We start from the raw sequence: 15619 nt of genomic DNA on the forward strand, positions 1-15619 counted from the left end.
AATTAGGAGAAGGGATTTGAGTTAGGCCTTGAATGAAGGGCTGAGTTTATAGGTACTATAATAATAATGATAATAATAAAACGATTTACTGTTACTATGTGCCAAACACTAGATAACTTCCCTGGTGGCTCAGACAGTAAAGCGTCTACCCGCAATGTGGGAGACCTGGGTTTAATCCCTGGGTCAGGAAGATCCCCTGGAGAAGGAAATGGCAACCCACTCCAGTACTCTTGCCTGGAAAATCCCATGGATGGAGAAGCCTGGTAGGCTATAGTCCATGGGGTTGCAAAGAGTTGGACAAGACTGAGTGACTTCACTAGAATAGCCACAAATAAGAAAAGGTATGTGATTCTGAGATGAAAAGATCAGTCTTAGTAGTAGGACTATACTAGGGAGCTAGGAAAAAAAGATTATGAAAGACTTTAAAGGGAAAAAAATGTCAGCGTTGATATTTTAGAAGGAGGAAGACTATTTACATTCAAAAATTATGTGGGGGCTTTTAAGTCTGTTGATTTGGTTACTTGGCAACACTGTGTTATTGAAAATAACATTAAGCCCAATACAAATAAGGTAGTTCAGAGTAAAAGTAACAGGTAACACTATTTCATTTCAACATATAATACAAAACCTACAATATTGTTCAAAGAGAAATTTCATAAGAGAAGTTGGAAAATTGAATGTAAACCTCTTTAATCCTAAGAAAACAATTCCCCAGATGTCCTTCTTCACATGCCAGGAGCCCAACACATACTTATGGATGACAATCTTATGTTAGGAATTTTCTGAAAACAGCCACTTATTAAACTGGGACTCATGTAACTCAGTTTTCATCATTGCTTTACAGTAACCCTAAAGAGGTTTTCAGGTCAGAAATTTGGATTGCTATCATTTGAAAGAAAATGCCATATTATTTGTGTATAAAAATTAAATAATGAAATAATTGAACTGTACAGATTACAATTTACAACTTTATTTATTGTACATGAATTACTATGTTTTGTGCATCATTTAATTTTTGCAATTCTATGAGATATATCTTATTGCCATTTTAAAGATAAAGGCATTGAAACACAAGAAACATCGCTTTTCCACTGTCATAAAGCCAGAAAGTGGTGTCCTGTGGATTTAAAGCTGGGTTTGTCAGATTCTGAAGTTTTAAATTCACTGTGCTCCACCGGAAATAATCCCCCATAACTACAGGGACCTTAGCAAAGGAAATCCTCTTTGAAAAAATTTGGGGGTAGGATTAATAAAATTTTTGCTACTGGTACATTCTGGATTCCATAAGTCATACAGAATATGCATTTTTAAAATATAAAATTAAAAATTTTATTAACTATAAATAGAAAGGAAATTTAGACTTACGAAGAAAATTTATTTCATTTAATCTTGTGTGTGTGTGTGCTCAGTTGTGTCTGAGTCTTTACAACCCATGGACTGTATGTAGCCCACCAGGCTCCTCTGTCCATGAAATTCTCCAGGCAAGAATACTGGAGTGGGTTGCCATTTCCTACTCCAGGAGATCTTGCTGATTCAAATATCAAACTTGTGTCTCTTGTAGCTCCTACACTGGCAGCCAGATTCTTTACCAACTGTGCCACCTAGGAAACCTCCTCAAAAGGAGATTATTATTATTTTCATGTCTCAAATGAGGAGGTACTTAAGTGCACACATTATACCATATCTGCATCCATATTGCTGATAATCAGAATGTGAGATGCAGAGTCAAGGACACATAATTCATGCTCTTTCCTTTTCCCCATTATTCAAAAAGAAAAGAGTAATCCTTGTTGAGAAAAACCATTTGGTATTTAGCTAAATTACTTTCTTTTTTTTTTTTTTTGCCGTGGCTCATTGCTGCTGGGATCTTTCTGACCAGGGATTGAACCTGCACCCTCAACAGTGAAAGCACACAGTCCACCAGGGAATTCCCTAAGTTACATTTCAGATTTATGCATCACTTCAGATGCCAGCACAATTTTATGTAACGAATAAAGACTAACTTTGGATGTTTTAATAGTGGTAGTCATTCTGAAATAACTTGCAAAGAATAATGGGGGACTTATAAGGTGCAGATGTTAGTCCTGGCTCTAAGTCTAAAAAAATGAAACAAATAAAAGTTGCTGTGAGGTTTTAGGTTATATTTAGACTTAATTGCACCGATATTTGTGTATAAATGGTATCAATGAATATTTCTCATACTTCTGTCATACGATTACAGGAAATGAATTTTATTTACCAGAATCCCTGTGTTTTGATTAAATTATTCTCATGCATCGGCTTGCGGATATTATTAATTTCCTCCTTTGCAAAATAAAATTTGAAAATGCTCAAAGATTTTTTTTTATGTTTTAATAGATTTTAAGTTCCAACAATTTATATAAGACTTTTGCCTTCTTGGTTCCTGTATTAGTCAGAGTTCTCCAAAGAAACGGAACCAGTTGTAGGTAGGTAGGTAGGAAGGTAATCTATCTATCTATGTATGAAAGCGACTCACACAATTATGAAGAATGACAAGTCCAGATTTGCAGTTGTAGTCCAAATGCCAATAGGTAAGGAACCAAGAGAGCTGATGACTCAGGTGAAGCCCAAGTCTGTTGGAGAATTCTCTCTTGCTTAGTAAGGTTGATCCTTTTGTTCTATTTAGGCCTTCAACTGATTGGATGGGGCCCACCCACATTATAGATGACAACTTGATTATTCAAATTTCACTGACTTAAAGATCAATCAAGGGACTTCCCTGGTGGTCCAGTGGCTAAGACTTCATGCTCCCAATGCAGGGGGCTCAGGTTTGATACCTGATCAGGGAACTAGTTCCCACATGCTGTGACCAAGAATTCTTATACAGCAACTAAAGATCCCATGTGCTACAAGTCATACCTGGGCAGCCAAATACATAAATAAATACTAATCAAATAAAAAAACATCCTCCACACTGATGAAAATTGACTATCACAAGTCCACCCCTTCTCAACTCAGCAGCTATATGCATCCTTTTAACCATACTTAATCTCCAAATAAAGACAACAAGGTCATACTCCTACCTAACATGATATAGATATCCTGTGTGCAAATGGAAATGCACTAATCCTTTCCCCAGAAAAGAATGCAAAGTCCTTAGATATGCTTATTCTTCTCCTTGATACCTCATAACTTAAATATGAATCTGTTTTTACAATTCTGTGTGTGCATGCACATATACACATTCATAATAAATTAAGGAAGAAATATTCATGGCAAATACAATCTCATTTCAGGCATCTGGTATTTATAACTACCTCCTATTACTATCCATTCTGTATTTTCTTTGCCTTCAACTAGCACCTCAGCTGGTGGGTGATCTAACCTTCATTTTGGAAAGTTCTGGGTCATTAGCAGTCCTTCCTGGATTGGGTTCTTAGAGTTTTCCATTGATGTAACTCAGGGCATTGTAATACTAACAGACGGACACCACAGAGGATCTCTTGTATCTCAGATATACTCTTCCTTACCACATCATCAGTTCAGTTCAGTTCAGTCGCTCAGTCGTGTCCCACTCTTTGTGATCCCCATGAATCACAGCACGCCAGGCATCCCTGTCCATCACCAACTCCTGGAGTTCAATCCCTCTTTAATAGTCAGGGATCAATCACCCCCACCAGGATAGTAGTTCCCTTCTTTACCTACTGAGTAAAGAGGCGCCCACAAAGGTCAGGAAGCAGTCTTAAATTATACTTCAGAGGAATCACTGTTGCACTTTCGGTAGAAGCATCCCTTCCTCAGAATTAAGACCTCTAAGTCAGAAGAGTATAAGGTCGTGCAGACAGGAAACAAATATTTTGCCAGTGGGTCCCTAGGGGTGATAGCGAGTCCAACCACTTCCACTCTTGGAGTCATGAATCCTGGGGATAAACAGCACCAATTCTGGATGCTGATTCAGAGGATTTAAACCTCCCAGAAAACCATATTCCAGGTCTGCAAGGCACTGCCACTGAGCTGGCACTATAACCGAGTCTTCAAAAGGTATTCTACCATTCCATCAAACTAGCTACTTCATGACGGTGGAGAAGATGATAAAGCAGGTAAATTCCGTGACGTGGTTCATTGCCATACTTCATTTGCTGAGAGGCGATTTCCTTGATCAGAAGCAATGCTGTATGGAATATTATGACACTAAATAAGGCATTTTGTATGTCTACAGATGGAAGTTTTGGCAAAATTCTTGAGTACAGGGAAGGCAAATTTGAATCCAGAGTAAGTGTTTATTCAGGTAAACACAAAACATTGCTCTTTCTGTGATGGCAGCAGTCTGGTGTAATCAATCTGCCACTGACGACCCATAGGAATGATGCCATGCTGGGGACTCAGTGTTGGTCTCTGCTGCTGGCCAACTGAGTACTTAGCAGCTGCTGTAGCCAGTTCAGCCTTGGCAGATGGAAGTCCACACTGCTGAATCCAAGCATAACCTCCATCCCTGCCATGATGGCCACTTTTTTCATGATCTTACTGGGTGATGACAGGGGTGACTTGTGAAAGAAACTGACTGGTATCCACAGAACAGTTCATCTTACATACTTCATTAATAAAATCCTTCTCTGCTAAGGCCACTCTTTGGTGGGCATAGACCTAGGACACAGCTATTTTCCATCCAGAAGAAAGATCAATTCATACACCTCCTGTACAATCTTTTCCTTTTTTGTCATCAGTTTTCTAACTGTGTTCTTTTAAAGTCCCTAACCAAGCAGCCCAAGAATTGGCCACAGGCCATGTATCAGTATATAATTTCATGTCTGGCCATTTCACCACCCAAGCAAAATGAAAGACTAGGTGCCTCTTATAACTCTGCCCTCTGGGAAGATTTCCCTTCACAACTTTCCTTCAAGGGTATCCCAGAAAGGGACTGGGGTCCTACAGCTGTCCTCTTTCAGGTGGTACCGAAACATTGTGCAAAATCACCTGTGACAAGAAACAAGTGTTCTTTCCTCTTGTCAACTGACTCCCTTATGAGGCTCTGGATGCAGGATGGAAAGAGAGGTTAGGGTAACAAAAGTGGGACACATGGGCAATTGGGCCACTTCTTAATGGAATTTATGTGTATCTTCAGGGCCTGGTCAGCCTGATTTCATATATAAAACTTCCATAGTATGATGGAGTGCATCTGTGCAAACCCAACTTTATGGCTGGGTGGATCAGATAACATGAGTCAGCTGAGGTCACATGATAACTTGGTCACCTATAGTTAAGCATGTAATCTCTACTAAGGCCCAGTAAGTAGGCCAAAAGCTACTTTTCCGAAGGATAGTAGTTAATTAAAGAGGATGGCAAGGTCTTGTACCCAGGGTGCCTGTGCTGCAATCCACCTACAAGTACCTACCCCAGCCTGCAAAGAGCATTCCTATCTGCCACACACACTTCAAGCAGCAACAGATCTGAATGGTCAGATGGCCCCTGGGGCAGAGCAGCTCACAACTTAACTGAGTCCTATTGTAGAGCTTTCTCTTGTTTTGGAGCCCATTCAAAACTAGCTAAGGGGAGTTCCAACTGATTGTCCAACCATGTTTATGACTAAAAGGAATAAGAATTGACACAGGAAAGTGCTATTGTCATAATGAAGATGGAAGCGAGAGGAAGAATATTCTTAATGAAGGAAATCGAATAAACAAAGAAATAAAAATTCTTATTGAAAACCTAAGATTGATTTTTATTACCTCCTTCTTTGAAATTATTTGGCTTTTTCTCCCCCTCTGTCACTACACAGTCTCTTCTTTCTCTAGTTTTTCACTTAATTTATCTGACAAACTTAAGTACATAATAGTAGTCTAGATAACAGAATATATTACTTAAGGATTACTTATACTCCTATTTTCATACAAAGCTATCTGTCTGTGTATTCCTTATACTCTGCCTTGAGAAGAAACATTTCCATCTTTATTCTTCCATAAAAGTTGAAGCAAATTTTCCTTCTCTCATTTCTCTGCTATATTAATTTCAAATCTGAGTCCCCTAACCAGTTCTTGCTCTCTTTATAGTCAGTTACGTAGGGACATGAAAACTGTTAAGTAGCGTTTCTCTTCAAATAAGAGACCCTAATCTGGAAACTTCATCTGATTAAAAGCTATTTTGGAACAAGAACATTTAAAAGAACTGGCCTTTAAATAATCCAAATATGACAAAAATTCCCACACACGGTGTCACAGATCTTACTCACAGGAAAGACCTCAGCTCTTTTTATTTATGGAGGAATTATATTCATCAGAGACACTGTTCCAATAACAAGCTCACTTATCAGATTTTAATTCCACAAAAACAAACTTGAAAGAGAAAGGGATGATTTGAAGAAATTACTTTTGGGGAATACATAAAGCCTGGAGAAATGGCAGCTGATCGCAATGGCTGCAGACGTGAGAGCATTTAAACCACTTCAGTCTGGACAAAGAGTTATGCTTTTTAGAAACGTTTCATCCAAATGACTAAAATCAATACATTTTAGAACTTTTTATTATCAAGGATAATTGTTTTTTTTAAGTCTTAGTGCTGAGGAGAAGAAACTCTTGGGTTACTTGAAACATTAACTATTTGACTTATTCAAGTGGCTCGGATATTAAAGAATCCGCCTGCAATGCAGGTTCAATCCCTGGGTTGGGAAGATCCCCTGGAGGAGGGCATGGTAACACACTCCAATATTCTTTCCTGGAGAATCTCCACGGACAGATGAGCCCAGCGGGCTACAGTCCATGGACACGCAAAGAGTCAGACACAACTGTATGAATAAACACAGCATTATCCAAGTAGGAAAGCTAAGTTTTTATTGACTTTGACATTGCCCTGGGGTGTTACATAACAACAATACCCACATATTGGTTTAATAGGTACTATTGTATTAAGTACAAGAACATTTAAAAGAATTGGCCTTTATATAATCCAAATATGACAAAAATTCCCACACACAAAGTGTCACAGATCTTACTCACAGGAAAGACCTCAGCCCTTTTTATTTATGGAGGAATTATATTCATCAGGCCTTCCCTGGTGGCTCAGATGGTAAAGCATCTGCCTACAATGTGGGAGACCCGGGTTTGATCCCTGGGTTGGGAAGATCCCCTGGAGAAGGAAATGGCAACTTACTCCAGTATTCTTGCCTGGAAAATCCCATGGACAGAGGAGCTTGGTTGGCTACTGTCCATGGACTCACAAAGAGTCAGACATGACTGCACGAATAAACACAGCATTATCCAAGTAGGAAAGCTAAGGTTTTATTGAATTTGACATTGCCCTGGAGTGTTATGTAACAGCAATACCCACATATTGGTTTAATAGCTACTATTGTATTAAGTGCTACTACAGTATTAAGTAATCAAGATGTGCCTTACACATTCTTTGGGCTGCTTTATAAGACTTTATACTCATCCTTTTAGTTGAATAAGAGACATCGTCTCTATTTCACAAGTGAAACACAGGGAAGAAGCAAGGGACCCAAATTCCTTCTGCCAAAATGCATTCTACATTTTAAGTCAACATTGGTATCCTAAACTGGATGCCGCAAAATATTTGTGAAAACTGGGAACAAGACAGGCACCATCTCTGCATCAATATTGAGTAGGACTATTCTGTCTTAGACAAACTGCTATAGTAGTCTGCTCCTTTTACCTTCAGGAGGCCAACTAGCCAGTACTGAATCGAAGGTGAAGATCTTGGCAGGGAGCAAGGGAAATGGGAGCTTAAGAGGCCCTTGGCCCAGGAAAAACACAAAATAGGAAAATGATACTTGTGTTATGGGAATGGGTGGTGCTGAATACATCTAAGTGGATGATTTCTGCCAAAAAGTCTCAACTAAAACATCAAAAGTTTTAATTCTAGGAATGACTACCAAAAACATGAGTTTAATATTTTTGAAGACTAGCCCAGAGAAAAGCATAATTACTTCATTCTCCATCTGCTGCAGAAAAGTCAATATGTATGAATAGTATGCCAAATTTCACTTTCCCAGAAAGACTCCTTTTCACAACAGGAGTGCCTAGGAGATGAGGCAGCAACTTTCCTTTTGAAAAGGAAAACCTGTGACCAAAGGCCACTGGACTTTTGTGGCAACATGCCCCATAGACTTTCAATTCAACCCTTCAAACTGCGATCTTTTCATCCAAACCTGTCTCCTCCCCAGTCTGTGTTAGTCACTCAGTCGCGTCTGACTCTGTGAGAGTTGGACTGTACCTCTCTCCATGGGATTCTCCAGGCAAGAATACTGGAGTGGGCTGCCATTCCCTTCTCCAGGGAATCTTCCCAACCCAGGGATTGAACCCACATCTCCTGAAGCTCCTGCCTCAGAAGGCGGGTTCTTCACCAATAGGACCACCTGAGAAACCCCCTCCTCCCCAATAACCTGATCAAATATTCCTCAGTTATGAGCCCCTGCTCTCTCTCTCTAGTGAACCCATCTCCTGGCTGAAATGCCAAACCACTGCCCACATTTGTGCCCTGACTCTTACTGTTCCTGATGAATTTGAGGTTCTTGATGTCTCACTGTGAAAGAAATCAGCAAGAGACAAACTGATAGGTCGGAAGTGGATTTATTTAGAGAAAAATACACTCCACCGAGTATGAGCCGTCTCAGAAAGCTAGAGAGCACTGAAAAATCCTGCGGTTAGTTTTAACGGGCTGAGTAATCAGCCTAATCAGTGGGAGGAATATTCCAATTATCTGCGGGAAGGGGCAGAGATTTCCAGGAATGATGCCATGGTTCACTTTTTGGCCTCTGATGGTTAGCCTCAGAACTGTCATGGCGCTGGTGGGTGTATCATTTAGTTAACTATTATAATGAGCATATAATAAGGCTCAAGGTCCGCTGGAAGTCGAGTATGTGACTACCTTGAACCTAGTTGGTTCTTTTTTGTCGTACCTTATGGCTATGTCATTCTTTTAAAGGTTGTGCCTTGCCCCTTTCCTTCCTGTTTTAATTACAACGCCACGTTTACTGAGGGTCTACTGCAAGCTAGGAGCTGAGCTGGTGCTGGGCATATAAAGGTGAATAACACAGACACTGCTCTGCTCCTCATGAAAATTATATTCTAATGGAAAAAAACAGACATTAAATGAATATTTGTACAAGTATTTTAAAAGTTCAATTGCAGGAAATCCAGAGAAGATAATGTACATACCTGTGCTATAAAAGAACATGACTGAGAGACCTAACTTGGACCCAGGGGGAGAGACAGAAGGATGGAGGAGCGAATGACAAAGATTGCTTGAGTCACACGTGTTCTGATTCAAGAATGAGAGGCTGTAAGTTCACTGAAAAGGGGATGGGGTGGAGGGAGAGGGGATGGGGGCAGACAGAAGCAACAGTGTTCACACGAGAATGCAAACTGGGAAAGGGTTCTTCGAGATTTGGAGCCAAGAGGTACTCGGTGGAGGGGCTGGAGGGGATTTGGGATGAACTAGCAGCACGTGGGTGTCTAACCACCTAGATCAGCAGCGAAGTCCACACTTGGCTGTATGCTTTACTTCGCAGGTGGCGCTAGTGGTAAAGAAGCCACCTGCCAATGCAGGAGACATAAGACACACAGGTTAGATCCTGGATTGGGAAGATCCCCTGGAGGAAGGCACAGCAACCCACTCCAGGATTCTTGGAGCTACAGTTCACAGGGTTGCAAAGAGGTGGACACGACTGAAGTGACTTGGCACGCACAGCAACATGTGAAGCTGGAAAGATGCTTTGAGGCCAGTCCTAAGAGCAGGGGAAGGATTTTAGGCTTGAGTTTGATAAAATCAGATTTGTGTTTTGGAAAGATCGCTGAGACTTCAGTGTGAACAAAAAATGGAAAGGAGGAGGACAAGCATCAGCAGAACTATAAAAAGGAGAGGATTTGATGTTCGGATTCAAATATGCTGAGTGTGAGATGTGAAGAATACAAGTGAATGAATCAGTAAAAGGAGGTACCAATATTCAGGTCTGAAGATCACAAGGGAGGTTCTAAGTCACTGAGAAACATGAAGGTTCTAAGTCACTGAGAAACAACACCATCTCAGCCCAAAGGTGTTGGGTGACACATGGAAGAGAGAGAAAATTCTTAAGTGTGCAGAATGAAGAGAAAAGGGGCTTGGCACGGAGTCTTGAAGAACTCATAAATAATGCGCAGAGGAAGAAGATCTGGTAAAGGGAACCAAATAGGCATGATGAAAATAAAGAGAAGACGGTAGACATATTGATGCCAAGGGGAGAAAGGGTGAGAACACTTGGGAGACTGGCATTGACACACAGACCCTATTGATACTATGTATAAAATAGGTAACTAATGAGAACTTACTGAACGGAACCAGGGTCTCCTGCATGGCAGGCAGATTCTTTACCATCTGAGCCACCAGGGAAGCCCAAATAGCAGAGGGAACTCTACTTAATGCACTGTGGTGACTTGAATGGGAAGGAAGCCCAAAGGGAGGGGATAGATGTGTATATATGGCTGATTCATTTTGCTGTACAGTAAAAACTAACACAACATTGTAAAGTGTCTATGCTCTGACAAAACACTAATTTTTATAAAAGAGAGAAGATAGTAAGTGAAGGACAGTGATTGTTTCAAATAGCAGAAAACATGAGTCATTTGCAGCTATCAAATTAGGTTTAAGACAGAGCCAGAAGATCCTTTTGCATGTGTTCCTTGGTACTGGGGACAAGTGGAGCAGCTGCAGGAGAATCATGAGGGCAGACGCCTGAGGAAAGCAAGGAAGTAGAATGAGACTGTGTAGGAAACTGTGAAAAAGTTTGTGATGATAAGGAGAGAAGCAGAGCGGAAAAGAGAAGGGAATGTCCATTCCAGGGGATTTTTCTGGTTCTGTTTTTTTTTTTTTTTTTCTAAATGTATCAGAGTTTAGAGCATGATTATGTTTTTATAGGAAAAGTTCACGGAGAGGTCGAGGCCGACAACAGAGGCGGGGAGTGGTCCTGAGAAGACTGGAAAGTTGCTATGTTGGGATTCCTAATCGGGGTTTGCCATCCCTATCTGTGGTGTGAGGTGACTGAATTGGAAAGAAAAGGTGTGGTTTCTTCTACTGAACTCAGAGGGAAGTGGCAAAGGCTAAACCCGGGCTATGGAATATGTCAGTCCTCTGGCAAGAAATGAAAGATTTATCATCTCATGACTTTAATTTCCCAGATTAGCAGGCTAGTCTATCCGTTGTGAGGAAGCCAGAGGGTGGATAAGCAGCTGGGAATAAGAAACAATCTCATTCCATTTGCAAATAAATGGAAAGCAGCAAGGTGAGGAAGCACTGAGACAGCCAGAAAGGGTCTCGCAAATGAAGCTGAGAGCCATGAATTAACAGCGGGACCCATTTCCATCACTTTTTTTCTGCTTAAATGTCTTTCTCCCCAGCGAGGCTTTAAACCTCGCCAAGGAAAGTGACTGTTTGGTATTAACCATTTCAGCTTTGTTCACCTTCATTTCCTAGCACAGTGTCTCAACAAATGACAAATGGCAGAAATGAAAACTAACTTGAAATATCATTTCTCTGCTCCAAGGATATAACAGTGTGGGACAAGGCGGGGGACAAAAAGAAGGTGTGGAACTGCTGAAGAAAGGCAGACAACAAAATCATAAAGACATCCCAGGAAACCAGAAACTCCTGAGTAATATGTAGTCAAGGATGTGTCTTCAAGGACTTATTCACTGAGACAATGAAAAGGGAAAAAAGTGAAGTCACTCAGTTGTGTCTGACGCTTTGCAACCCCACAGACTATAGCCTACTAGGCTCCTCCATCTGTGGGATTTCCCAGGCAAGAATGCTGAAGTGGGTTGCCATTTCCTTCTCCAGGGGATCTGCCCAACCCAGGGATCGAACCCAGGTCTCCCACATTGTAGGCAGATGCTCTACCGTCTGAGCCACCAGGGACATCACGCTAACTGAGACAATAGACAACCACAAGATGAAGGACTGAAGAGAATTCTCTCATTTTTTCTTAAATAGAAATATCCATGGAGGTTGTGCTCCTCCTCCAAGCTTCCTTTTAGCAAAAACTCCCCATCAGCAACATCTTATCTTATAGTTTGCTCCTATCATAGCAAAGCCATTTCAGCATCAGCAGACCAGCTTTTGACCCCGATATTCACCTAGAAACACAGGTAGATACTCTGTTATCACATATGGAACAGGTACACATCTGGTCCCCTTACTCAGAATTTCTCTCTCATTTCCAATTGCATTTGGTCCTTAATTTACAATAATCTTGAATCCCTGGTCTGTGAGTACGTGCATGGGGATAACTATGCATGCTTATAGATATATATTGACTTATGCATTTAATAGGGGCTTTCCTAATAGCTCAGTTGGTAAAGAATCTGCCTGCAATGCAGGAAACCCCAGTTCGATTCCTGGGTCAAGAAGGTCCCCTGGAGAAGGAAAAAGCTACTCACTCCAATATTCTTGGGCTTCCCTTGTGTTTCAGCTGGTAAAGAATCCACCTGCAATGCAGGAGACCTGGGTTCGATCCCTGGGTTGGGAAGATCTGCTGGAGAAGGGAAAGGCTACCCACTCCAGTGTTCTGGCCTGGAGAATTCCATGGACTATACAGTCCATGGGGTCTCAAAGAGTCAGACACAACTGAGCGACTTCCACTTTCATGCATTTAATATCTTTCTAAAAGTAAATTATATTCATCTAAAATATTCAATTAACAGAAAAGCTCAATGCAATAAGTAAAAACTATTACCTGATATGCCATTAAGAAGAAATTCCATTATCATCATTTGATGAGCATCACTACGGCACTTTTTTAAATGTTGTTTCATTGAGGTATGATTGACATATCTTATAACTGCTTTAGGTGTACAACATAATGATTTGTTATTTGTATATATTGTGAAATTATCACCACAATAAGTCTAGCTAATATTCATCCCTATACATAGTCATAAAATTTTTTCTTGTGATAAAAACTTTTAATATCTACCCTTAGCAACTTTAAAATATATAATACAGAATTATTAACCATGGCAGAAATTTATTTTTAGATTTCATAAAGAAGAATAGACCAATATATGGATGGATGGGTGGATGGACGGATGGATAGGTAGATAGGTAGGTAGGCACGTAGATACATACATACATACATACTTACATACATAAATCAGAGAAGGGATAAGTAGATAAGCAGACAAAAACTGGATTATATAATATGTTACTGAATAAAATAAATGGGATTTACTTTGCTGGAATTTAAGGGAAGAAAAAGGAGTTAAAGTACAATTGAAGGATTGTACTTTCAATATTCGTTGACAAACTTTTTAAATTTTCACATCTCTCTATAATTAGAATCATGAAAAATATTCACATGTGGAGATCATTGTTTTAACTACCTGGCCAACTTTGGATATCTTTTCACTCCCTGCTATGAAATAGTAATAATTTGAAACATTTCCTTTTATCTCCCCTATTCATGTCTTTTAAGAAAAAAAATTTTGTTTATTGTTGTCATTAAGATTTATAACATTTTGTTCTGGTTCAGTAATGACAATTTCCACAATTATTTAATCTTAGTTTGTATTAAAATGAATTCAATGACCCGTTTACAGGTTAAACTTTTCCTACAAATGAAATGAACATCTTGTTTGTGCATCAGTATGCCTATGCTTCTTTTAAAAATTACATCTGATAAATACTATGAAATATGGGCAGTCCTTGTGATTATCTTCCTCAAAGAGTTTCCATTTATGAAATACTCACCTTACCTTAGAAAGATAAAGAAATAATACTCAGTCTCAATATCTTCACATTTGAGAGGAATTTGAGAGAGAGCACAAACAAAATTGTTATTAAATTGCAAAAACATTTTGAAAAATTTCCAACTCACATCACGTGTAGAATGCAAGCCTTCACTATTCTTTGGACCCAGCAGTTTCTTCATGTTTTCCTTTATGTTTTCCTTTCTCTGTTGTCTGAAAGCTTTCTCCTGGTCACACAGAGCCATACTAAACCGGAGGTCTGGGGATGAACTGCGTATAAAACAGAGATAATAAACTAATGTCCTCAAGTCTATAGCCTTGTTATACATCATCCAGTTCCCACAAGCCCCGTAACTACACTGATATATTCTCACTTCTTCCCTCAGCCGTTTCCTAGGACGGGATCTGAAATGAAACTATAAAATGATGCTACTGTATCTTATCACAGCAACATCCAAGGGACACTCCTCAGTTTTATCTCCTCTTCTGTTCCTCACAGGTAACCCCTACCTTAAACTTGCTCTTTCTTTTTCTGATGTACTTATTTATAATTTTACATTATACATTTAGGTCTAAATAATATAGAGTCATTTTATAGGTTTTTAATATTTTGTGTAAATGCTATCAACCAGGTGTATTCTGCAAATCACTTTTTCCATTGAACTTTTTTTGAGGATTCATTTGTGTTTATAAGTAGAACAAATTCAAATATCTTCACTACTCTGAGGCATTTTCATTATGTGATTATTGCACAATATATGTATCCATAAGTATTGGTGTTATGTCCATTTTTTTAACTACTACAAGCAGTATTACCACAAACATGTGGCAAAGTTTCCTGTAAGACACGCTCTTTAGAAAGAACACTGCATTAAATTGTCCCAATAGATACATTTATAAAGTACTTGGCACCCCACTCCAGTACTCTTGCCTGGAAAATCCCATGGACGGAGGAGCGTGGTGGTGGGCTGCAGTTCATGGGGTCGCTAAGAGTCAGACATGACTGAGCGACTTCACTTTCACTTTCCTCTTAAGAAGGAAATGGCAACCCACTCCAGTGTTCTTGCCTGGAGAATCCCAGGGACTGGGGAGCCTGGTGGCCTGCTGTCTACGGGTTCGCACAGAGTCGGACACGACTGAAGTGACTTAGCAGCAGTAGCAGCAAGTAAAAAAGTGATTAGAAATATTTCAACCATTACCAAAATTAGCAAGCAGGTACTTAAATCCAGGACTTCTCATTCTACAACTCATGTTCCTTGTAATATACTATACTGATCATTATCTTACATTAAGCACAAGAAGCATGATTTTTAAAAGATCTACAAATAAAGCAATAAACATAGATGTTTAGAAGATATCAGTATGAAAATATGTAAAAGAAAATTGAAAACATTTTGAATAATTTGGCAAATATAATAACAGAAGTATGGTTCATATCTCCTGTACCATCTTTAAGCTCTCTAATTAATTTCTTTCCTGATTTTATTTTTTATTTAATTGAAGACTTTCCACAAAAATTGAATTTTTCTTTAAAGAGCATTTCATTTTAGAATCAAGACAAATTAACACGTAAAACTAGAGTTTGATTAAAGTTTATTGTAGATATATAGTAAATTGCTTCTAGATCTATGTATACTATTTAGCTGCAGTTTTTTTCCTACATTATTTTTGATAATTCTGCTTTGCTAAAGCTGCTGCTGCTGCTGCTAAGTCGCTTCAGTCGTGTCCGACTCTGTGCGACCCCATAGACGGCAGCCCACCAGGCTCCCCCGTCCCTGGGATTCTCCAGGCAAGAACACTGGAGTAGGTTGCCATTTCCTTCTCCAATGCATGAAAGTGAAAAGTGAAAGTGAAGTTGCTCAGTAGTGTTTGACTCTTGGCGACCCCATGGACTGCAGCCTACCAGGCTCCTCCATCCATGGGATTTT

General features: G+C 39.6%; 1 protein-coding gene across 1 annotated transcript in view; it reads right to left on the reverse strand.

The window, feature by feature from the left end:
- Positions 1-15619, reverse strand: part of PLA2G4A (phospholipase A2 group IVA) — a 179920-nt gene that overhangs the window by 67040 nt on the left and 97261 nt on the right. Inside the window, exon 7 of the mRNA XM_005901275.2 lies at positions 13820-13961. Coding sequence (XP_005901337.1) covers positions 13820-13961 — 142 coding nt within the window. The remainder of the gene's footprint in view (positions 1-13819; positions 13962-15619) is intronic.

Source organism: Bos mutus, chromosome 16, assembly GCF_027580195.1.
Source record: "Bos mutus isolate GX-2022 chromosome 16, NWIPB_WYAK_1.1, whole genome shotgun sequence".
Classification (NCBI taxonomy): Eukaryota; Metazoa; Chordata; class Mammalia; order Artiodactyla; family Bovidae; genus Bos; species Bos mutus.